At 62.1% G+C, this 23003-nt stretch overlaps 1 protein-coding gene across 1 annotated transcript in view; it reads right to left on the bottom strand.

The window, feature by feature from the left end:
- CENPE (centromere protein E) overlaps positions 1-11859 on the bottom strand; it is a 30076-nt gene extending 18217 nt beyond the window's left edge. The window contains exons 1-18 of the mRNA XM_055141880.1: positions 11804-11859; positions 10754-10845; positions 10489-10578; positions 10294-10412; positions 9695-9814; positions 9314-9395; positions 9162-9229; positions 9000-9062; positions 8777-8828; positions 8193-8280; positions 7439-7568; positions 6396-6515; positions 5931-6089; positions 4905-5052; positions 4091-4179; positions 2655-2822; positions 617-691; positions 303-422 (exon numbers count right to left, since the gene is read on the bottom strand). Coding sequence (XP_054997855.1) covers positions 303-422; positions 617-691; positions 2655-2822; positions 4091-4179; positions 4905-5052; positions 5931-6089; positions 6396-6515; positions 7439-7568; positions 8193-8280; positions 8777-8828; positions 9000-9062; positions 9162-9229; positions 9314-9395; positions 9695-9814; positions 10294-10412; positions 10489-10578; positions 10754-10845; positions 11804-11859 — 1839 coding nt within the window. The remainder of the gene's footprint in view (positions 1-302; positions 423-616; positions 692-2654; positions 2823-4090; positions 4180-4904; positions 5053-5930; positions 6090-6395; positions 6516-7438; positions 7569-8192; positions 8281-8776; positions 8829-8999; positions 9063-9161; positions 9230-9313; positions 9396-9694; positions 9815-10293; positions 10413-10488; positions 10579-10753; positions 10846-11803) is intronic.
- Positions 11860-23003: the final 11144 nt, after the last annotated feature.

A 23003-nucleotide genomic window follows, 5' to 3' on the forward strand; every position in this document is an offset into this window, starting at 1 on the left:
GCAGAATCAGGAGTAAGCCCTGAGCATTGCCGGGTATGACCCAAAAAGGAAGGTTAAAAAAAAAGCTCATTAAAAAAAGGTGGAAACTTGAAAAAAAATTATTTTTGAACTGCTGAAGGTCACCACAAAAATGATCTCTTTAACTGTCTACAACTAGCTTTCCGGGGGAATGGCTCGGCTCAGCGCCCGCCGCAGAGGCTGTGGACGGCATCGAGCACAGCCCACAGTGACCAGGTCACGTCACGGTGCCCACGGGACGGCCCATCCAAGTGCCGACATACCAACGCAGGGCCCGGCCTTACCGCGGAGTAGGACAGGTCCGGCGCGGGGCTCTGGGGCTTCTGCCGGTCCAGGCTCTCCTGCAGCTGCTGGATCTGGTCTTCCTTCTCCCGCAGCTGCTCTGCCTTCTCTCGGAGTTCATTCTGGGGGCGCAGAAGGGGGCAGAGCGTGACACACCTGACCTGCACCCGAGTGGTCGGCAGAACTCACAGTCTAAACCCACAGTGGCAGTCCAGAGCTCTGAAATCACGCTTGATAAGTACGATAATGCGTGTCCCAGGGGCACATCGTGCATTTAGTTAATCTGTATCGGGAGAGTACCAGCAGCATTGCTCACCTCCAGGTCTTGGTTATACGCTTCTGAATGCTTAACTAGATTCTTTAGGTTGGAAATTTCATGAATTAGTTGCATCTGTAAGAGCATGTGAACAGGCAACAGAGCAAACCAAAGGTTAATAAAGCAAAGGGGAAAAAAAAGGCATTAATTTCCTGCCTCAGACGCCCCCAGCACCGGAAGGCAAGAAGGGCCGACAGTCCAAGCTATGGCGATTGTTAAACAGAACAAGGAGAAACCACCCCAACCAGCCAGATCAAAACACCCCAAAGGCCCGGAGAAGCGGCAACCCAGAGCCAGACGCCAGCAGGACCCACGGACACGCCTGTCCTCGGAATGACGCAGCCACTTGTCGGGCCGGCCGGTCCCAGTGGCGGACGAGGGCCCCGAGCTCTGTTTGAGGACGTGACGGGCAGGGTGCGCTCGCCTGTCATTCTGTTTTTTTTTTTTCTTTTTTTTTTGCTTTTTGGGTCATACCCGGCGATGCACAGGGGTCACTCCTGGCTCTGAACTCAGGAATTACCCCTGGCGGTGCTCAGGGGACCATATGGGATGCTGGGAACCGAACCCGGGTCGGCCATGTGCAAGGCAAACGCCCTACCCGCTGTGCTATTGCCCCAGCCTCCTGCCTGTCACTCTTCCTCCTGCACACGGACGCTGGCCCAGCCCCACCCGGACACACTCAGTGGGTGGGACCGGGCACCTTGGAGGACGGGGCCGTCCCGGTGTGGCCCCCAGCCAGAGACCAGCGGGCGGGTCTGCAGGAGGATCAGAACCGCCACTGCTGAACGGAGGCCGACCACCTGCATCAACCCCCACTCCCCAGGCCCGGAGAGAGCACAGTGGGCAGGGCACTGACCTTGCCCGAGGCCAACCCGGGTTCGATCCCTGGCACCCCATATGGCCCCTGAGCCCCAGGAGTGACCCGAGTGCAGAGCCAGGAGCCAGCCCTGAGCATCAAGGGCCCCCGTACCCCTCCGAAACAGCAGTCTGGTGCCGCCTCTGCCCTTGCTCCCTGCGCTGACCCTGACACGGGGAATCTCAGGGGGAAGCAAAGACTCCACCTAGTGGCACAGAGACACCCAGGGTGGGGGGCCCTGGGCACGACAGTGGAGGGGGCAGGCCTTAGGGGCAGGTAGGACCCTGTCCACGGCGAGACGCCCAGGCCACAGTCGGGGGCGGGGGCTGCGGCCCGAGTCTGAGGGCAGTGTAGCCCCTACTCTTCCCGTCAGTCGGAATACCTGCAGTCACCACGATCTTAACGGAAAGCAGCTTGCAGCATCAAACAAACAAAAAAAACACCACCTCCCAAGCCGAACCCAGGAGTCCCCGGTGTCCACGTAAGTTCCCCTGGGCCCTGCCAGGAGTGATCCCTTTGCCCCAACACACACACACACACACACACACACACACACACACATGCACGCACGCACGCATGCACGCACACACGCATCACACACGGCTGGGCCCCGGGCGGCACTTCTGTCAGGCCCAACACATTAATCTCATGGCAACTCCCCCGAAGCCCTGCACAGGTGACCTGCTCCTCCTTGTGTAGACACAAAACAAACTTCATCTATCTGTGTGCTGGGGGTGGGCCTGGCCACACTTGATGGTGCTCAGGGGACCATGTGCAGTTCCGGGCCTCCAAACGGCACCGGCCAGAGAGGCCGCGTGCTAGGCGGGCCCTCAGCAACGCCGTATCATTCCGGCCTCTGTCATTACTCATCTGCTTCTGGCCACACCCAGCACACTCAGGGCTTCCTCCTGGCTCGGCCCTCGGGGGACCCTCTGGGATGGTGGGGGAGCCTGGGCCGACCCCCGTAAGAGCCGCCCGCTGGCGACTGCCCTGGCTGCCGGGATGCACTTAGACACGAGAGGCTTACAGGACTCCACGCCGTGTGTTCCCGTGGAAGTGGCTGGGTGCTCAGTCTTAGGAACGAACGATCTCTTTTGGCTCTGGGCGACCCTGGCGGGGGTGGGCTCGGGGAGGGTGCTCTCGCAGAGTGCTCCGGTCTGACGGTGTCTCCCTCTCGCTTACCTCTTGATCTTTCCCGGCTTTCCTTTCGAGAGCCTCGAATTCCTCGAGGTCGTTCTTCTCTTTCAGCTTCGTCTCCAGCTCCTTGTTCTCCCTGCGCAGCTGCTCGTAGTCCAGCACCAGGTTATCATACTCTGCACGGAGCGACCCCAGCTCGCTCTCCCAGTTATCCTGCGGCAACAAGGGGCAGCGCCAAGTCAGCACCCCCCACGGGCAGCCCCGCCTCCGCCACGGACAGTCCCCCTGGGGTCACCTGCCAGTAGCTTGTGACCTCTGCACGTCAGTGACCTGGCACGTGTGGAAGGCCGCGTGCGAGCTTCCCCCGGGGTGGACGGAGGAGCACAAGCACAGGCGGCTGCACGAGTGGCCAGGCCAGGCCCAGCCGCCCACGCTGCCTCCTGCCCTGTTCCCGAGAGCTGGCGGCCAGGAGGGGGTCACCCCCCTCACGCCTCTCCCATACGCCCGCGCTTCTGCCTCCCGGTGCTGAGACAGAAACAGCAGCAACACCAAAAGCAAAACCAAAGGGCCCAGGAACCTTTCAGGGCAGGCCGGGACCAGAGACACAAAGAAGCAGCAGCTGCCTGGGCCGGAGGGCGGCACAGCAGGGAAGGCGTCTGCCGCCCACACGGCCGACCCGGAGTGGTCCCCCGAGCACTGCCAGGAGTAACCCCTGAGCATCGCCGGGTATGACCCAAAAAGTCAAGACAAGCCTCTCCCCTCCCCCAAAGGCTGCCTGTAATACCTGCCTAATTAACTGGTGATGATTAATTTTAATGGCTAATGAAGGGTAATTACCAAGAAGCACGGCAATGGTTTTACTTCAGAATTAAAATGTGTTTTAATTTAAAGAGCTTTGCTTGTTTCAGGCCACCCCAGCGATGCCCAGGGCCCCTCAGTGCCGGGCCAGCTGTGTGCAAGGCAGCTCCGGCCCCCTAAAACGTGCTTCTGAGACGCATCTCCAGGAGACGGAGCATGGGACGGAGGGGAGGGCACTTGCCTGGCAGGGGCGCGGCCCGGGCTCCACCCCCGGCGCCGTACGTGGTTTTCCCCAAGCAAGCCAGACCGGAGCGTCTCAGGACTGCTTGGCCACCCTTTAAACACAGCGGCTACGTCACCACGGCGACCCTGGCCCCGGCCCTGCACAGGCTCCCAGAGGCAACACGGACTGTTTCCGCTCCTACTTTGCACGGCTGCTTTTACTTGCCATTGTCCCTCCCCCGTGTCGGAGACTCCTGGCACTTTACAGCCCAAGCCTCTGCCCTCCAGGATCCCCCAAGGCTGGGGGGGTGGGGGGCGTGTGTGTGTGTGTGTGTGTGTGTGTGTGTAAGTATGTGTGTGCATGTGTGCGTGTGCATGTGTGCGTGTATTTGTGTGCATGTGTGTGTGGTGTTGTGGGCACGGGGCACGGAGGCTGGGAGGGGTCAGCCAGGGACACTCACCGAGGCCAGGAGCTTGGTGGCCGGGTTCCACTCTATCTCGGCCAGCGTGTCCAGCGTGCTGCTGAGGGGGTCGGCGTCGGAATAGAGAGCTGGAAAGCGGAGAGAGGCGCCCGTCCCCTACTGTCCCGACACAGCTCAGGATCCCTGAGTGAGGGGGTGAGAAGCACCCAGGCCGTCTAGAGTGCTGCCTGGAATCAGGGCTGAAACAGGGGACAGGACACCTCCTGAACCTGAGATTTGGGTCGATTACGATCCCCTGGGAGAATGGATTGGAAATGTGACTTCTTGCTTCTTCGTGGGGCCACTCCCCGCGGTACTGACTCCTGCTCCGCACTCTGGGGTCCCTCCTGGCAGGGCTCGGGGACCTTCTGGATGCCAGGGACGAAGCCAGGTGCTCGCACGCCAGGCAGTGCCTCACCCCGTCTTTCTCCAGCCCCTTCCTGCACACGCTCCCTTCCGTGCTATTTAGGCACATTGGGAGGCAGCCCCCGCGGGGCACCAGCTCGGCTGCAGCCCGGCCTCCAAGACACGTTTACTGAGGAGCGGAGAGGAGGGAAGACAAACACCAAACGCGTCTGCGGCGTCTGTGTGGTGTGGAGTGGCTCCGGGACGGCCCTGTCTGTCCACGGCCCCTGCGGCCACAGGCCTGAGGGGCGGCCAGCACCAGAGTTTGCCAGAGTTTGCCCTGTGTGGGGAGCCCTCTCCTTGGGCCGGGCTGCTCCCAGCTCTGTGCTCGGGGACCAGGTGGGGCTGGGGGTCAGGAGCGCAGCCCACCGGCCGCCCCGGGCCCTCCCGGGACAGGAGCAGGACTCACACTCGTCCATCTCTCCCACAGAGCCGAGGGCAGAGCGGTTCGTCTTCGTGGTCACGCTCGCCGGCAGGGAAAACCCGTCCCCGAACTTGGCTTTCTCCACCTTGTTGATCTTGCCCACGCACCAGGTGACTCTCCGCTTCTTTTTAGCCTGAAGGAGGAGAAAAACGTCACACCCGAACGCCGGACAGTGACCGAGCTGGTGCCCGTGTTCGAAGACCGTCACGGGGGTCTGGAACGGTCGTGAAGCCTGATTCACTCTCTGGCCGCCTAACGGTACCAGCCAGGGAAACCAAGTCCGGCGTCTCGGGTCTGCGTGGCTCCCAGTCTACCTCAGAGAAGGGTCACTCGCCTCCCTGCTCTGTGGGCAGCTCCCGAGGGGCTCCCTGGGGCCTGGCCGACGGGAGCTGGGGGACACACCCTCAGCAGGCCGGTCACACAGCCAGGGCCCGGGCTCTGCACAGCGTCACCCAGACTGCGCCCGCACCGGCCCGTGTCCTCCGCCAGGGAGCACGTGCGGCCAAGCCTGAGGGAGGGTCTGCCCGGGTGGGGTCGGGGCTCAGCGCTCTGGACGAGCCCTTGGGTGCTGGGAACCTGTTCCCGAGGCACAGGACTCGGGGCTTCTGGAGACGCTGACCCTCGAGCCATGCAGCAGGCGCCCCCTGCCCACACCCCACCCACCCACTGGGCCCCCCTCTGCCCACCAAGACCCCACCCCTGCCCGCTGAGCTCCCCACCCGCCGGGTCCCCTCCTGCCCGCTGGCCCCTCCCCCCCCACTAGGCCCCCCTCTGCCCGCCAGGGCCCCTCTGCCCGCTGAGCCCCCCACCCAGCGGGTCCCCCTCTGCCCACCGAGACCCCACCTCTGCCCACCGAGACCCCACCCCTTGGGTCCCCTCCTGCCCGATGGTCCCTCCCCCCCACTGGGTCCCCCTCTGCCCGCTGAGACCCCACCCCTCGGGTCCCCTCCTGCCCGCTGGCCCCTCCCCCCACTGGGCCCCCCTCTGCCCGCCGAGACCCCTGCTGCCGACCTTCAGCTCCTGCTGGGACGTGAGGGAGGAGGAGGTCACCAGCATGCGGGTGAGGTTCTGGATTTTCTCGATCTGCACTTTCTGGAGCAAGTCCTTCTCCTCCAAGAGTTGGGCCAGCTGGTCTTTCTCCATGGCCTGCGCCCGAGTCTCTAGGGACACCTGCGGGGGTTGGGGACCGTGTCTACGGAGTGAGGGAGGGTCTGGGCCCCGGGGGGCCTCGAAGGAGGGGACGCTGCGGCCACGTGAACGGGTCAGAAACGCAGACGGGCGCCCACTCGGACCCGAGCTCCCCACCGCCTGGGCTCAGGGGCGGCTGAGACGCCTTCCTGACCCGGGGCCAGTCCAGCCGCCGCTCTGCCCGGCCGCTCCTCGCAGGGACAGTGTCACGGACAGGCCCTCCCCGTGGCAGCGGGGCTGCGAGGGAGGTGGGGGCCCCGCCCCGGCCCCCCCCCCCGGCCCCCGCACCTCCTCCAGCTGCTTCTTGAGGTCCATGATCTCCTTCCGGTACCGCTTCAGGAGGGCCTCGTCGCTGGACACCTCGTTCACGTAGGGGGTGTTTTTCATGTGCTTGGCCGTGCTGGCAAACTGCGGGGCAGCCAGGGAGGTCAGCACCGGCGGCCACTCGCCGGGAAGGCCAGTGATGACCAACGGAGTGGCGCCCAGGCCACTGGCCACCAGCCCCGGGAGACTGTCCACTCCGAACAATGTCCTCACAGTGCTGGGACGGCCACCGGCCCTCGGCCCGCCTGCGCCCTCCCTGCCCCGGGGGCTCTGCCCGCCTCTGGATTCTGACTCGAGGGTGCACAAGTGACGCTGGGGACAGACGCCGCCCGGGAGAGCGTCCCCCGACTGGCACTCACTACTGGCCTCTGTCCCCCTTGAAGGGAAACAGAGAAGGGCCAGGGGCAATGCAGGCAAGCATGCCCCCACGCAGAGGGCCGGGAGCAGCCCGGGGGCCCCGTACCTCAGGCCCCACCACTCCCTCCGCTTTGCGTGGGCCCTGGGACTGTCAGCAAGTTGCCAGAACTTTCTGCACACAAAGCAACCAGCAAAAACCTATGTGTGCACATGCATGTCCGTGTGTGTGTGTGTGTGTGTGTTTGTTTGTGTGCGTGTGTGTCTCACACACAGAACAGATGCCTCGGGCTCGCAGCAGAAGCTGGCAGCCACCAGCCAGTATAAATGTAAGAATATCTGTCTCACACACACACATGCACACGCACACACACACGCGCGTCCTTTCTTTGGTCATCTAGTTTTCTTCCGTGAGAATGCCAGATTCCTTCCATGGGTTCAAAAAGTGAGTTATTCAAAGCAAAGCCAGTTCCCGTGGCGTCAGTCGGCCGTGGGTGCGGAGAGCCGGGGGCCGACGGGTGCGCTCAGGGCTGAGACGGTGCCTCCAGGCACCCGGGTGGGCCGGGTGGAGGGAGCACTGCCCAGCGGGCGGCCCACGACTGTATGCCACGTCCCGCACCCCTGCGCCCCTGCCGAGGGCGGTGCCGGCCCACCTGCAGAGTGCTGAGGGTCTCGTCGAAGGACACGGGCGTGATGGTGCAGATGATCCGCGTCTTGGCGTTGCCCCCCAGCGAGTTCTGCAGGATGCGCGTCAGCTTGCTGTCCCGGTAGTTGATGAAGCCGCTGGGGTTGGGAGGGGAGAGGAGGCAGGGCTGGGCGCGGCCAGGCCAGCGGGGCACCCACCGCTCACCCACCGCTCACCCAGCAGGGAGAGGTGCCAGGCGCCAGGCAGGACCAGGGCCTGCGTGGGAAGCGGTTCTCCACGGCCGCTGGGCCCGAGATGGACAGCGCCAGGGCCACGAGACAGAGGGAGGGACGGGGCCAGGCCACGAGACAGAGGGAGGGACGGAGGGACAGGGTTGGGCCACGAGACAGAGGGAGGGACGGGGCCAGGCCACGAGACAGAGGGAGGGACGGGGCCAGGCCACAGACAGAGGGAGGGACGGGGATGGGCCACAGACAGAGAGAGGGACGGGGCCAGGCCACAGACAGAGGGAGGGACGGGGCTGGGCCACGAGACAGAGGGAGGGACGGGGCCGGGCCACGAGACAGAGGGAGGGACGGGGCCGGGCCACGAGACAGAGGGAGGGACGGGGCCACGAGACAGAGGGAGGGATGGGGCCGGGCCACGAGACAGAGGGATGGCCGGGGCCGGGCCTTGAGACCTGGAGGGCCATACAGGGACAGTGATTCAGTGCCTCGGGGCCGGGCGCCCACCGCGGGGGACAGTCCAGGGCCTGCACTCACCCTGCCTGCTCGTCGCTGAGCTTCTTGATGACCTGGCCCAGAATGAAGAGGCTGCGGTTGATGTTGCAGCCTTCCTTCAGCCGCAGCCCTGGCGGACCCAGAGGGGACGCGGGTCAGCAGAGGTCACCAAGAATCGGCACCGCTGGACGGAGGGAGGGAGGGAGGGTCCCGACCCTGCTGCCTCCCGCCGGCCCGTCGGCCCGTCGGCTCTCTCCCTCCGGGCACCCAGCAGCGCGGCTGCTGCTTCTGGAGAGCGGCTGGCTGACCCGTCGTTAGCAGCTGAGGGTTCGGGCTGGGGCGCTCAGAGCCTGGGGGCGGCTAGACAGAGGCGATGCCCCCGCTTCCCCTCAGACACCCCCCTCTGCTTCCAGGGACGGGGGCACCCGCCAGCTGGGCCCCGAGGTCCCGGACCACCAGGACGTGGCTCTGAGGACCGGCAGCTCTGCACCCAGACGCCCGGGGCGGGGCCGGTCGTCACGGCAACCATGAACGGGACTCTCGGGGAGAGGCCCCACCAAGCGGCAGGGGCAGAGGAGGGGGAGAGAGGGGGAGAGCAGTGTGCCCCCGTGACGCGTCACCCTCACCTTCGGCGCCCGTCTGGGCGGCCCGCTCGCTGCCCGCCAGGTCCACCAGGTTCTGCGAGAGGGAGGGAGGGCGGGAAGGAGCCTCAGGGAGCCGAGGTCTGGGGGGCCCGGGGGGTGGTCCCCGGGGTCTCCCTCACTCAGATACAGGCTTGTCCGGAGCCTTATCTCAGCCCCGGGGACACAAGCCCGGCGCCCCCCCTCCCCGGGCAGGCTGGGGGCTCACCAGGTGGGACACCTTCACGGCGCCCTCGCAGCTCGAGGCGTCCTTCTCCCGGCTCTCCAGGATCTGCGCAGACAGCCGGTGGGCGTGTGGGCGTGTGTGCGCCTGCCCACCCGCCTGTCACCTGCCCCCTGCCCGCCCGCCCACCCGCCCGCGCTCACGTACCATCCTGAAGATGGTGTGCGAGCGGCTGCTCCTCTGGTTCATCTTGGTGATGCCGTAGTGCCGGTTCTCTGCGGGAAGGCGGGTGTGAGGCGGGGCTCAGGGGGGCGGGGGGGGGGAGGGTGTCCGCCCCCCCCTCCCGGGCCCGGCCTTACTCTCCCCCTTGGTGATCCACTTCAGGGCCATGTCCGACGTGTAGACCACTTCCTCCGTGAGGTCCGACACGTACACGTTCCTCTGCGGGGGGAGCAGAGCACACTGGGGGGCCCGCCCTCAGACGGGCAGGGGGAGTCGCCCTGGACGCGAGAACGGGCTTGGGCCCGAGGCGGCAGCGCTGGGCGTAGCTCCCGGAGCCGGTCCCCGCCCTCAAGGCTCCTGCCCCACCAGTGCCACAGCCCCGGGGTCCGCCCCAGGCAGAGGTCACGTGGCACAGCAGCGTGTGAGCGCCCGGGACAGTCCCCCGCCCCCGCCCACCATCGGAACCAGAGGCGGCGCTGAGACGGGCCCAGCGAGGCGCGGGCGGCCGGCGGACTCACGTTGTAGTCCTCCCGGATGATGAGCGGCTTCACCTTCTGCGTGTCGCAGAGCAGGTCCGTGATGGTCTCGTTGTAGATCTCCATGTACGACACGCGCAGGAGGAACTCCCTGTCCGGGAACTGGGGCAGGCGGGGGTCAGACGGGGTCAGACGGGGGAGGTGCCCCGCGTGAACCCACAGCCAGGCCCCCTGGCTCGAGGCCGTCATTGCGGCTAGGCAGGCGTGTCCCCGCAGTCGTGGGACTGGGCCACGGGAGGACAGGGCAGGCGCCCGCTGGGCCCGGCACAGAGCAGGGGGGGGGCGTGCGCCAGGCGCGGCTCCCACCCATCAGGTCCCTCACCTGCCTCCCATCACCCGCAGCCTCTTCTCATTTGCTTCAGAGCCACACCTGGCTCTGCGTTCAGGTCGCTCCTGGCTGGCCCAGGGGCCCTGGGGTGCCGGGACCAGACCCCGGGCCAGCGCCCTCTCTGCAGCCCCCGCGGCAAAGCGCCTGCTGAGTCGCGTGGACGGGGCTCGGGGCAGAGTGAGAAGGAGCCCGTGAGCCCTGCGGCGGCCCCGGGCAGAGGCGGGCGCGGCGGCGATCGTGCCACCCACGTTACCTTCTGGATTTTCTGGAAGATGTCGTGGATGGCCCTGGGAATGACGCCCAGGTGGTCCTTGGAGCCCATCATGGTGTAGGTCTTCCCGGACGCAGTCTGCCCGTAGGCAAATATGGTCCCTGCAAGACACGCAGGCGTTGCAGGGGCCGGGCCGTGCGGGCGGGGTGGGGGGGGTGCGGGGCGGGTGGCACGGACCATTGTAGCCCTGGATGGCCGAGTCGATGATGGGCACCGCGATCTCCTCATACACGTTCTTCGTGCTCTCCTCACTCCCAAACACGCGATCTGCAGCGACAGACGGCGGCACAGCCAGTCACGTGTGTCCTCACTGTGCTCGCCAGACCCGCCAGCCGCACCCCTGCGAGCGGGAGCCCCGGCACCGAGCAGCCTGACGAGGAGACAGCGCGCAGGCCCCCGGGTGTCTCCCCCGCCCTGCATAGCGACGTCCTGCCGTTCTTACCAAAGCTGAACGATTTACTCCCGTCAACCTGGTAAATAGCATTATTGCCAGTTTTCCAGTAAACCTGGGTCTCTTCTCCGAGCGCTTCTTCTCTGGAAGAGAGAAACACCGCGTCCCGGTAGGACAGGCAGGGCCCCGGGGAGGGGCCGAGCTGGGGGCCCCCGTCAGAGGGAGGGTCAGGGTCCCTTAGAGTCCCCCCCATTTCTAGGGACTGTCCCCCGGGACCCTCTTCACAGGGCCCGGCCAGATGCCGCAAGCTGGAGAGACCCCAGACTGAACTGCGCGCTGTCCCGGCAGCCCCGCCCGGGTCCCCTGCAGGGCGCCCCCTACAGGCAGGAATCCCCACAGTGTTTCCCTCAACCCCTCTCCAGAGGACCCCCTGGGCCAGCTGCAGCAGACAGACAGACAGACAGACAGACAGACAGCCTCACTGCTCCCCGGGGCCTGAAATACACCTGCCAGGGCACCCAAGGGTCCGGCACCCGCTGACACCCGCCCCAGCACCTGCAGACACCCATCCCGGCACCCAAGGGCCGGTACCTGCAGACACCCACCCCGGCACCCAAGGGCCGGTACCTGCAGACACCCATCCCGGCACCCAAGGGCCCAGCGCCTGCCGACACCCAGGCCGGCACCCAAGGGCCGGGGCCTGCCGACACTCAGGCTGGCACCCAAGGGCCGGGGCCTGCAGACACCCATCCCGGCACCCAAGGGCCGGGACCTGCCGACACCCAGGCCGGCACCCAAGGGCGGGGGCCTGCAGACACCCAGGCCGGCACCCAAGGGCCGGGGCCTGCAGACACCCGCCCCGCCTCTCCCTAAGCCGCCTCCTCTGGGCGGGACGCTCCCGGCCAGCCCCGGCCACGCTGGCCACTGGCCACCGGTCACCGCGCGCCCACGAGCAGCCCCTCCGGCCGAGGCCGGGCCCCCGCAGGGCTGGGGCAAAGGGGCAGCCGCGGCCCCGCGCCCGGCGCTGGCTCGGGTCCGGCCCGGCCCGGCGGGGTTCCGGCGGGGACGGACAGGCCCCGCGGGCGGGCGGCGCTGACCCACCTGCTGTTGAGCGGCCGGACCCGCACGCACACGGCCACCGCGCTCGCCTCGGCCATCGCGCCCGCCGCGCCGCCGCCGCGCCCCGGTTTAAACTTCCCGGCGCGGCGCCCGATTGGCTGAGCGGCCGCGTGACGTCACGAGCGGCGGCGCGTGCGCGCGGCGGCGTGCGCGTCCCCGAGGAGACCGGCGCGCGCGGGGGGCGGGGCGGGGCGCGTTCCCGCGGGCGCCGGGCCCAGCGCGGGGCTTCCCGGCCGGGCGGGGGTCCCTAGGCAGCCGCTTCCCCTCCTGGCCGCTCGCCTCGCGCCCGCCCCACCCCCAGAGCCCCTGCGGCGGAGTCGGGAGTGGACAGGCCACCCCGGGCCTCTCCCCGGCCGCTGCTCCCCCCCGGGTGCTCCCCTCTCTGCAGCTCAGCCCTGTCGGACACAGCTGCACCCTCCGCTCGCCTGACCAGCACCCAGCACCCAGCACCGCCGCCCTCGACAGCACGCACGGGGCAGCACGCGTCCACTCTGGCCGGCCACGCCGCTTTCCCCCTGCATGCCCTGCGGTGCGCAGGAGGAGACCGGGGCGAGACGCAGTGAACGTCACATGGTCCCTCCCGGGTTCGGTGCCCCGCGCCCACCAGCGCGATGCCCGAGCGCAGAGCCAGGGGTGTGGCCCCCAAAGGAGCAAGAATAGGTCCTGCGAGTGCAGACAGGTGGGACAGCCAGGAGGACCCTCGCCTCGCCCGCGGCCACTGGCTCCTCCCCGTCACCCAGAGTCCCCGGAGCACCTGCAGCTGATCCCGGAGCACCTCCGGGTGTGGCTCGAGAACTAAAGGCTCTGATGCAATCGCTCATGAAATACAGGCATTTCTTTTTTTTTTTCTTTTTGGGTCACACCCGGCAATGCACAGGGGTCACTCCTGGCTCTGCACTCAGGAATTACCCCTGGAGGTGCTCAGGGGACCATATGGGATGCTGGGAATCGAACCCGGGTCGGCCGCGTGCAAGGCAAACGCCCTCCCCGCTGTGCTATTGCTCCAGCCCCCTCCCCTTTTTTTTTTACAGGCATCGTTTCTGAGCAGAGGGTCTCCTTGGGTGGGAAGGGCGCTGGCCTGGACACAGGCTTCCCTGCCGCCGTGTCTGGCTTTATAATAGCAGCCACCGCCGGTAGCCCCCGACCTGAAGAAGTTGGTAAACGCCATGTAGAGAAACGACGAAAGCTTGCGTTTCACTGCGACTTAAACATCGGCCGCACTCATCTGTGGCATGTAGAGAGTCAACAAGGGGCGAGACAGTGACTGGGGCTGTAGAGATAGTGTGGTGGGCACCCGCCTTGCATGCGGCCCACCCAGGTCCCATCCCAGACGTCCCATAGGGTCCCCGTGTGCCACCAGGAGTGATTCCTGAGCACAGAGCCAGGAGTAGCGGCTGAGCATCGCCTGGTGTGGTGCCCAAGCAAAAACGAAGGAACAAAAAGACTATTAAATGGTGAGAAACACTTGGCCCTGGGCTGCAGTTTACCCGAGACTGCCAGGCGGGGTGGGCGGCCGGGGTACTGCAGGGCAGTGCAGGTGGGGGACCAGGAGAAGGGCAGTGTCTGAACGGTGTTACCTATGTCAGTCAACAAACAGAACCGCAGGGAAAGTTTCCTTGCTCCAGCGCAGGAGCAGCCTGGCTACTTTGTAGCCAGCTGGGAGCTGCTGGCCGCGCCCCCCCCCCCCCCCCTCAGCAGGATGAGGCGTGGCGGCTCTGCCCTAAAGCAGCCCCACCTGTCCGCCCCTGTGCGCCCGGAGGCAGGGCCTCAGGTGGGCTGGGGTGCCAGGGGCAGCTCGGGAGACCACGGCCAGCCATGGACACGCCTCTCCACGTCCCCCTCAGGAAGGTGGGAGCTCAGACGGGAGGTCACAGACGCGGGGGCGGCTGTGGCCGTGAGGAGTGTCCGGCCCAGACTCTGCAGCCCTCTTGGGGCTTTCTCTCTGTGTGTCCGGTGCTGCTGTCCCCTGAACCTGTCCTCCTGTCCCTGCTCCTGTCCCTGCTCCTGTCCCTGTCCCCTGTGCCCTGCTCCTGTCCCCTGTTCCTGCCCTCTGCTCCTGTCCCCTGCTCCTGTCCCTTTCTCCTGTCTCTGCTCCTGTCCCCTGTCCCCTGCTCCTGTCCCCTGCTCCTGTCCCTGCTCCTGTCCCTGCTCCTGTCCCTTGCTCCTGTCTCTGCTCCTGTCCCCTGTCCCCTGCTCCTGTCCCCTGTCCCCTGCTCCTGTCCTCTGTGCCCTGCTCCTGTCCCCCGTTCCTGCCCTCTGCTCCTGTCCCTTGCTCCTGTCTCTGCTCCTGTCCCCTGTCCCCTGCTCCTGTCCCCTGTCCCCTGTCCCCTGCTCCTGTCCCCTGCTCCTGTCCTCCTGTCCCTGCTCCTGTCCCTGTCCCCTGTGCCCTGCTCCTGTCTCCTGTTCCTGCCCTCTGCTCCTGTCCCTGCTCCTGTCCCTGCTCCTGTCCCCTGCTCCTGTCCCCTGTCCCCTGCTCATGTCCCCTGTCCCCTGCTCCTGTCCCCTGTTCCTGTCCCCTGTCCCCTACTCTCGTCCTCCTGTCCCCTGCTCATGTCCCCTGCTCGTGTCCCCTGTCCCCTGCTCATGTCCCCTGCTCGTGTCCCCTGTCCCCTGCTCCTGTCCCCTGTCCCCTGCTCCCGTCATCCTGTCCCCTGCACGGCTGCCGGCACTTTCCCTGGGGTGGGGAGGGCAGTCAGCTGCATCCCTGGAGTCTCCCCATCGCTGTGCTTCTTCCCGCCCACTGCAGAGGGCACCCTAGTCCTGCCGAACGCCTCCCACAGCCCCGGCTGGTCTTGGGGGGACTGAATTCTGGGGTCCACAGAAGCGCCTCGTGTTTTGGATCCATGGGACCTCCAGCCGCTTCCCCGCGTGCAGCCCCTTAGAATCACGGGCACTGTGTGGCAGCTCGGCCTGTGCTTAAGGAACACGGGGTAGATTCCCAGAGCACGGGCACACACACACACATGCACACACATACACATACACATACACACATATGCACGCATACACACATCCACACGTGCACACACATACACACATACATACATATGCACACATACACACATACATGCATACATACACACATGTACATACACAGACACACAGACACACAAACACACACATACACACATGCACACACATACACAAGTACACATACACACAAACACATACATAATACATACACACATACGCACACATACATATACATACAAACATACACACAGACACACACATACATACATGCACACACACACGGACACACGCACATACACGTAGACACATGTCCTTCCAGTCCTGGGCCCCGAGGCCCGTGTGCCACCATGCTCAGCGTTTCCTCTGTGCCCCCGTCTTCCTGGGAAGATGCAGACGATGAGGGCTCATTCCCCAGACCCCTCTAGCGGGGAGAGGCAGAAGCCCGCTGACGCCCTGCAGGGGAGATTCGGGGCCTCCAGCCCCCCCTCACGCCCCCCCACCTCCCCAGGTGGTCTCTTCTCTCTCTCTCTCTCTCCCTCTCCCTCACTCTCCCTCTCCCTCTCTCTGTCTCTTTCCCTCTCCCTCTCCCTCTCTCTCTTTCTCCCTCTCCCTCTCTCTCTCTCCCTCTCCCTCTCTCTCTCTCCCTCTCCTTCTCTCTCTGTCTCTCTTTGTCTCTCTCTCTCTCTCTCTCCCTCTCCCTCACTCTCCCTCTCCCTCTCTCTGTCTCTCTCCCTCTCCCTCTCCCTCTCTCTCTCTCTCCCTCTCTCTCTCTCTCTCTCTCTCTCTCTCTCTCTCTCTCTCTCTCTCTCTCTCTCTCTCTCTCTCTCTCTCTCTCTCTCTCTCTCTCAGTGCCCCAGACAGGAGGCTCCTGGGCGAGCCGGGGAGATGCAGGTCTGAGTGAAGCCCCAGGTCCAGCTCCGGCCTGGGCCTCCAGCGTCTGTCCAACCCCAGTGGTGTGTGGCCCGCCCTCACTCACAGCGGCCCCTCCGAGAGCAGACCGAGGCCCAGACACAGCCGCCCGCTACCCCCGCCCCCCCCGCCCGCCCTGCCCTGCTCTGCACTTGCTGGGGTCGAGTGCCCGGCCTCCCTCCCAGCTGGTGCTCTTGTCCAGACCTGGGCCCTCCCCACCACCCTCTCCCTTCTCAGTGTTTCTGCTCTTTAGGTTTTATGGGGAAATGTTTGATTGCCTTAATTTAGAATTTCCTAGCATGCATTAGATTCAGCTTCCTCTCATTGCTTGTTAATAATATTTCCATCTTATTAAAATTTTAATCTGTTTTGATTGAATAATTAAAAATAATTTTAATTGCTTATATTTCCCGTGTGGATTGTTTACCTGTTCAAGTACTTAGTCCACCTAAAAGACTATTGGCTGGTTTTATTTTTCTTCCTTTTATCTCTGGAAAGTTCTTTGGGTATGTGGGAGCCAGGCCATTTGTTAGATATGTTATTTACAGATATTTTATGTAAACAGCTTATGATTGGTCTCTGTCTTGCATGCAATATTGCTCGCATTTTGTGAAACCCACATTATTATACATTGCACGCTAACTTAACAACAATCTGTAACTAAGAATTGTTGGCTCACCCAAGGTGGCAAAGATTTCTCCGACTTATAGATTTTCCTGACTCATAGGTTTGCAATTCAAGTGTGCTCTTGGCTTATTTCAAGTTACACGGGCCCGGAGGTGTGAGTCTGTGTTCATTTTGGGACCTGCCTGGTCCTTTGCCCCAGCGCCATCTGTGGGAAAAGGGTCTTTCCTCCGAACCTCGCCGGTGCCTCAATCATCTCGTTGGGATGGGGTTGGTCTTCAACTCTTCTACCCATCTAACTTGTGTCTAATTAAGTTGTGTTTTTAATAATGTAGGAGTACTGCTCTTTGTTCAGCCATTGATTAAGCTGATTGAATTGGGCATGAACTCCACATTACTTTTCCTAATAGTATCATCATGAGATGGATTTACAAAGCTTTCCTGCTTGAGATTCAGCCGTGCAGGGATGGATCATCCACCAGTGCGCATTTTCCACCACCCCCATCCCAGTCCTCACCCTGCCTCTAGGCCAGACAATTTCCCTAATGCTCTCTTTCTAATTTTGGACATTATGTTTTGCTCGAAATTGTCCCACCACCATTCAAGCCTACCTGCCAGGGGCAGACATTAGATAATATATTTCCCATTGCTCATTTTGAACATCACAAGAGCTCGCACTGCCGTGATTGTAGGAAGCTCTTGGTCGCCGGGATTCCATATCTGGAGTGGGCGGGGAGACTGCACCTGCTCCATCTGGGTGCCCCGGTGAAATTGGCTGGGCAGGGGCCCGGAGAGAGATCTCTGGCTCTGTGGTGTCTCCGGGACTTGCTGCTGTGTCTCTGGGCCACAGATGTTGGTGCGCTAAGATCCACATTACAAGATTTTCAGCAGATTATATCTGGTGAGGTCCATCCTGAGATGGTGGAGTCAGGCTGGGGGTGTGGAGGCGATTTTGGGTTGTGGAAGCAAGTGGCTGCCTGGGGCTCTGCTTGGGTGGGCACAGGCCAACCCACCCCCCTTCGATTTACCCTGGTCTATTCGGCCACGTGCGGGTCTGAGATTAACTGTGGCTTTTTTTTCTTTTCTTTTTGGGTCACACCCAGCAGTGCACAGGGGTTAGTCCTGGCTCTGCACTCAGGAATTACTCCTGGTGGTGCTGGGGGACCATATGGGATGCTGGGAATCGAACCCGGGTCAGCAGCATGCAAGGCAAACGGCCTACCTGCTGTACTATTGCTCCAGCCCAACTGTGGCTTTTGATGTCTTTCGAGATTTATTTAGGGGTCTCTGAAGTGAGGCTGGTAGTACAGGGTAGTACAGGGTGGCGCTAGAGTTAGGCTGGTAGTACAGGATGGCGCTAGAGTTAGTTTGTGAGGGTGACTGCCAGTGCTTCCATGTGTATTGGGGAGCGGGGGGAGGTAGCCCACCCCAACTCTGAGAAAGCTGGAGAGTTCAGTCACAAAACCCCGCATACCCGAGTTTTCAGCAGATTACATCCAGGTGAGGTCCATCCTGAGACGGTGGAGTCAGGCCAGGGGTAAGGCCGTGATTTCGGATTGTGGAAGCAAGTGGCTGCTGGGGGCTCTGCTTGGGTGGGCACAGGCCAACTTGCCTCTCCCCACCCCGATTTACCCCAGTCTGTTCAGCATGTGCGGGTCCAAGATTAACTGCGACTTTTGATCTCCTTCAAGATTTATCTGTGGGTCTCTGAGATAAGGCCAATAAATGAGCTTCTGTAGCTGAGCTGGAGGTGGTTTGTGGGTGTGCTCCCACATACCAACTTTTGGTTGTTTAGTTTCTTGGTAAACTTGGTCCCAAGTTGGTGGGGTCCGGCCAAAGGCACAGCGGCTAATTTGGGGTATCAGGGAAGCCTGAAGGCACCATCAGGCTGCTGGTGCACTCGCCCCCCCAGGTACAGGTGGACCTGCTGGCAGCACCATGCCCACTGAATTAAATTTTTAAATAGATTTATTTATTTATTTATTTTGCTTTTTTTGGGTCACACCCAGAGATGCTCAGGGGTTACTCCTGGCTTTGCACTCAGGAATTACTCCTGGCAGTGCTCAGGGGACCATATGGGATGCTGGGGATAGAACCAGGTCGGCCGCGTGCAGGCAAACGCCCTACCAGCTGTGCTATCGCTCCGGCCCCTAAATAGATTTATTTTTAAAGTCACTGTGATATTACAAAGTTCTTCCTGACTAGGTTTCAGGCATACAAGTTCACAGCACAACCAGTTCACCAGAGTCCGCTTCCCTCCCCCAGTAATCCGGGTCTAGTTTTAATTGCTGTAGTTTTAGGCTGCTACAGTGGGGTTAACTGTGGCCTCGTCTCACTGAGAGGGTCATGGCCAGGAAATGGGAAGGAAATGGTGTCTGGTGTGCTGCAGGATGGCAGGGACAGCTGCCGGCTGCCTAGACCAGGGGCAGGGAGAGGGGCGGGGCAGGGAGAGGGGCGGGGCAGGGGGGCGGGGGCGGGGGCGGGGGGAGAGGGGCGGGGCGGGGAGAGGGACGGGGCGGGGAGAGGGGCGGGGGGCGGGGCAGAGGGGCGGGGCGGGGAGAGGGGCGGGGGCATGAGAGGGGCGGGGCCAGGGAGAGGGGCGGGGCAGGGAGAGGGGCGGGTCTACGTCTGCTTGTGGCCACGGCAGCCTGTGGGGCTGATGTTCTGGACCCCAGTTCCCACACAGCAGCTCAGAGAGGGCCCGGCCCACGTGGACACTCATTTAGGGAGCCGGGCTGCCGATGGCCCCGGGGCGCCTCTCCTGGCCCCCTGGGCCGCTGCGCCTTCCTTTCCTCGGGCGTCTGTTGGCAGAGCCCCAGAAGGCAGGTCTCTGCCGCTCCCCAGGCCTGCGGGCTCTCTAGGGGGTGTGCACGGGATGGGGGGGGGTGTGGGGTCTGCTGCCCAGCGGGGAGCTTGCCCTGCCCGCCCCGCCCCTGCGGCCGTCTGCTCCGGCACTGGCAGCTGCCTGCTGGGGGGTGGCGTGAGGCCTGCGGCCCACCGGCCCACGGAGGACGCTGTTTCCAGGTGTGTGACGGGCGTCTCTGTTGGCGAGTCGCCTGTCACCGGCGTGGGGAAGCAAGGCCCGGGCTCACCCTTGCTTGTTGCCAGCTTCCTTCTGCAGACGGACGAAGTCACCGGACCAGCAAAGGGGACGGGCTGGGTGCCTGGGTGGCGTCAGGCCGTGGTGGTGGCCACAAGGCGGCCCAGGAGGCTGGAAGGCTGCAGGGGTGGGGCGGGGACAGGACACTGCAGAGTGCGGGGGGTGGAGCTGTTCGGGGTGCCAGCTGTGGCATGCACGGACTCTGCCTTGTTTTAGGGACCTCCCCGGGGCCTGGGGCCACTCTCAGCCAACCAGGCCGAGGACACTGGGCATCTTGGCCCCGCGGGTGCTGAGGGCTGCCCAGGCCACTCTCAGGGGTGCTGGGGGCACACGATGCTGGGTGGCTGCCTTGGCCCCGTCTGTCTCTCTGTCCGTCTGTCCCTGGCCCCGCTGCTGACCTTTAACCCACTGTGGGCACCCTCGGACAAAGGAAGGTGGTGGGTGGGGGGTGGCTGTAGGGTGACGCACAGCGTGTGTGGCTCCCGGCTTTGGCCCCTGCGTGTCGTGCTCGTGACCCCAAGTGTCCTGGCCACAGGCCTGCAGTGGGGGGGCCAAGCTGGCTCCCGGGGCCGGAAGTAACGAGGGAGAAGAGGCTGGAAGAAGGCTCGGCCCCAGCAGCCCGGGAGGAGATGGACAAGGGAAATCCGCCTCCGGCCAGATGGCTGCTGGCCACGCCGGAGGCTGACCCTGGCCAGGGGTGTCCGCTGCTGGGGGCGCGGGGGCGGGGCTGCCTGCCTTGCGGTCCGGGCGGCCTGCCTGGAGGTGGCGGGCCCGGGTTCCCCTCTCTCCCGCCAGCAGCGGGCCCAGGCGGGGTGGGCGCGGGGTCTGGCTGGGCCAGGGCCACCCGGCCACCCCCGCGCGGGCGCTCTGGAGGCTGCCTGCCAGATGGGCGGCTGTGCCACCTCCGCTTCTCTCCTGGAATTAGATTTCGGGAGCCGCGGTTCTGCTTCTCCGTCTCTGCCGGGAGCCCCCGGGGTGCGCGTGGCCGCTGACCGTAGGTCCCTCGGGCTCTCTGTTCCCGGAGCCCCGAGCCCGCAGCTGCAGTGAGGCCCGGGGCTGCCGCCACGCCCCAGCCGGCCTGGGGACGCCAGTTACTCAGGGCTGCGTCCCTGAGCCAGAGACCGGGACCTGGGCGCATTTTGAGCGCAACAGCAGGACTGCTTTAGTTTCCTGCCCGCTGTGCGTGGGTATCGGCACTGCTCTATGATTAACTGTTACTTGATGACTTGAAAACCTGCTTTATTTCAGGTCACTTACATTTAGTGATGGCCGAGACAAGAGGTTTGAAGTTCTGACTGATTCCCACGCTCTGTAGTGCGATTTGTCCTTTCTGAATCTCTCTCTCTCCCCTCTCTCTCATCTCTCTCTCTCTCTCTCTCTCTCTCTCTCTCTCCTCTCTCCCCTCTCTCTCCTCTCTCTCTCTCTCTCCTCTCTCTCTCTCTCTCCTCTCTCTCTCTCCTCTCCTCTCCTCTCTCCTCCTCTCTCTCTCTCTCCTCTCTCTCCTCTCTCTCTCCTCTCCTCTCTCCTCTCTCTCTCTCTCCTCTCTCCCTCTTCTCCTCTCTCTCTTCTCTCTCTCCCCCTCTCTCTCCTCTCTTTCTCATTTAAAATTTGGAATATGTGCTAGTAAATACTGAAATAGAGATGTGATTTAAATTTGATACTTTCTCATCACTCCTATCTATTTTTCCTGTTAAAGGCCATCAAAATATTCTTTTTCAGTTTTTTTTAAGTTTATTCTCTGGAGTATTTATGTGTGTTTCAGTGTGCAAATATGTGTGTGTGAATGTGATAGTGTATGTGAGTATGTGTGTGTGTGAGTGTGTTTATATGTGAGTGTGTATATGTTTGAGTGTGTGCATATATGTGTATGTGTGATTTTTTGTGCATTTATGTGTGACTAAGTGTGTGAAAGCGAGAGTGTATGTGTGTGAGTGAGTGTATGTGTGTATGAGAATGTGTGAATATGTGTGTATGAGTGTGTAAGTATGTATGTGTGAATATGTATGTGTGAGTACGTGTGTGTATGTGTGTGTGAATGTGCAAGTATGTGTGTATGAGTGTGTCCTCTCTTCCTAGACCATGTCCTCATGTGTATGTGAATGTGTGTGAGTGTATGTGTGTATGTGTGTGTGAGTACATGTGTGTGAGTGTGTGAGAACGTGTCTGAGTGTGTGTGAGTATGTGTACATGAGTGTGTGTGAGTACGTGTGTATGAGTGTGTGTGTGAGTACATGTGTATGTGTGTTTTGTGTGAGTATGTGAATATATACCTCTGTGTGTGTTTGTGAGTATGTGTGTTTGAGTACGTGTGTATGTGTGTGAGTGTGTATGAGTGTGTACGTGTGTGTGAGTATGTGTGTATGTGTGGTATGTGTGTGAGTAGATGTGTATGAGTGTGTGAGTACATGTGTGAGTGTATGTGAGTGTGAGTATGTGAGTGTATGTGTGTGAGTATGTGTATGTATATGTGTGAGTGTGTGAGTGTAAGTATGTGTGTATGTGTGTGTATGTGAGTACGTGTGTGAGTGTGATTATGGTGAATGTGTGTGAGTCCCATGTGTGTGAGTACATGTGTGAGTGTGAGTGTGTGAATATGTATGTATGTGTATGAGTGTGTGTGAGTGTGTTTATGTGTGTGAGTGTGCATGTATGTGTGTGAGTATGTGAGTACATGTGTGGTGTGTGTGTTGGGGAGGGGGGCGAGGCTTCCCCAGGGCTCTGTGTTGGGGCAGGAGGGGAGACCTGGTGGCCCAGGGGGACCAGGACGGGGGTGGATTCAGCAGGTTTGGAGCCAGTGACAAAATTGCCCAAAAAGCAAAATGGAAGCCCCACCAGTGACGTTCTGAAGAACGTGGAGGGAAATCCCCATAGTCGATATCCAGAGATTTGGTGCTTTTCAACAGATATTTATTTATTTAGAATTTATTTTAATTTTTTATCTTAATTTTTGCTTTTAAGTCTCTCAGAGAGTCTCTTGCCCGCACGCCTGGCTGTCTTCCCCGGGGCCCCTCGGAGGGGATGGGCTCCAGCTTCCCTCCCCACCTTGAGCAGAGCTCCCAGTGGCCCAAGACCACCGGAACCTAGCTACAGCCATGCTGGAGGCCCCTCTCCACATGTTCTGACAGGCCTCATGCATGAAGGTACCGGCAGAGGAACCCAGGTGTGTGTAATCCCATCAACGGCCAACATCCAGAGAGAGACTTAAAAGCAAGCTCCCAGAAGTGATATCTTTAGCCTTCTTCCCCCTCTGGGAGAAACTGGCAAGCTTCTGAGAGTTTCCTGCCCACATGGGACAGCCTTGCAAGCTTCCCATGGTGTATTCATATGCTAAATCCAGTAACAAGCTGGATCTCGTTCCCCTGACCCTGAAGAGCCCCCAGTGCAACATCGTTAGTAGGGCCGAGTCGAGATGGACTTCTAAGATCTCAGGGAAAGGACGAAATGAGATGTTACTGAGCCCGCCCGAGAAATCGGTGATTAACGGGATTTCATGATTGTGATTGTGATTGATCTTAATTTTTGAGCGTTGGGCCACACTTGGTGGTCCTCAGGGCTCACTCCTGGTTCAGTGCTCCT

Source organism: Sorex araneus, chromosome 6, assembly GCF_027595985.1.
Source record: "Sorex araneus isolate mSorAra2 chromosome 6, mSorAra2.pri, whole genome shotgun sequence".
Taxonomy (NCBI): domain Eukaryota; kingdom Metazoa; phylum Chordata; class Mammalia; order Eulipotyphla; family Soricidae; genus Sorex; species Sorex araneus.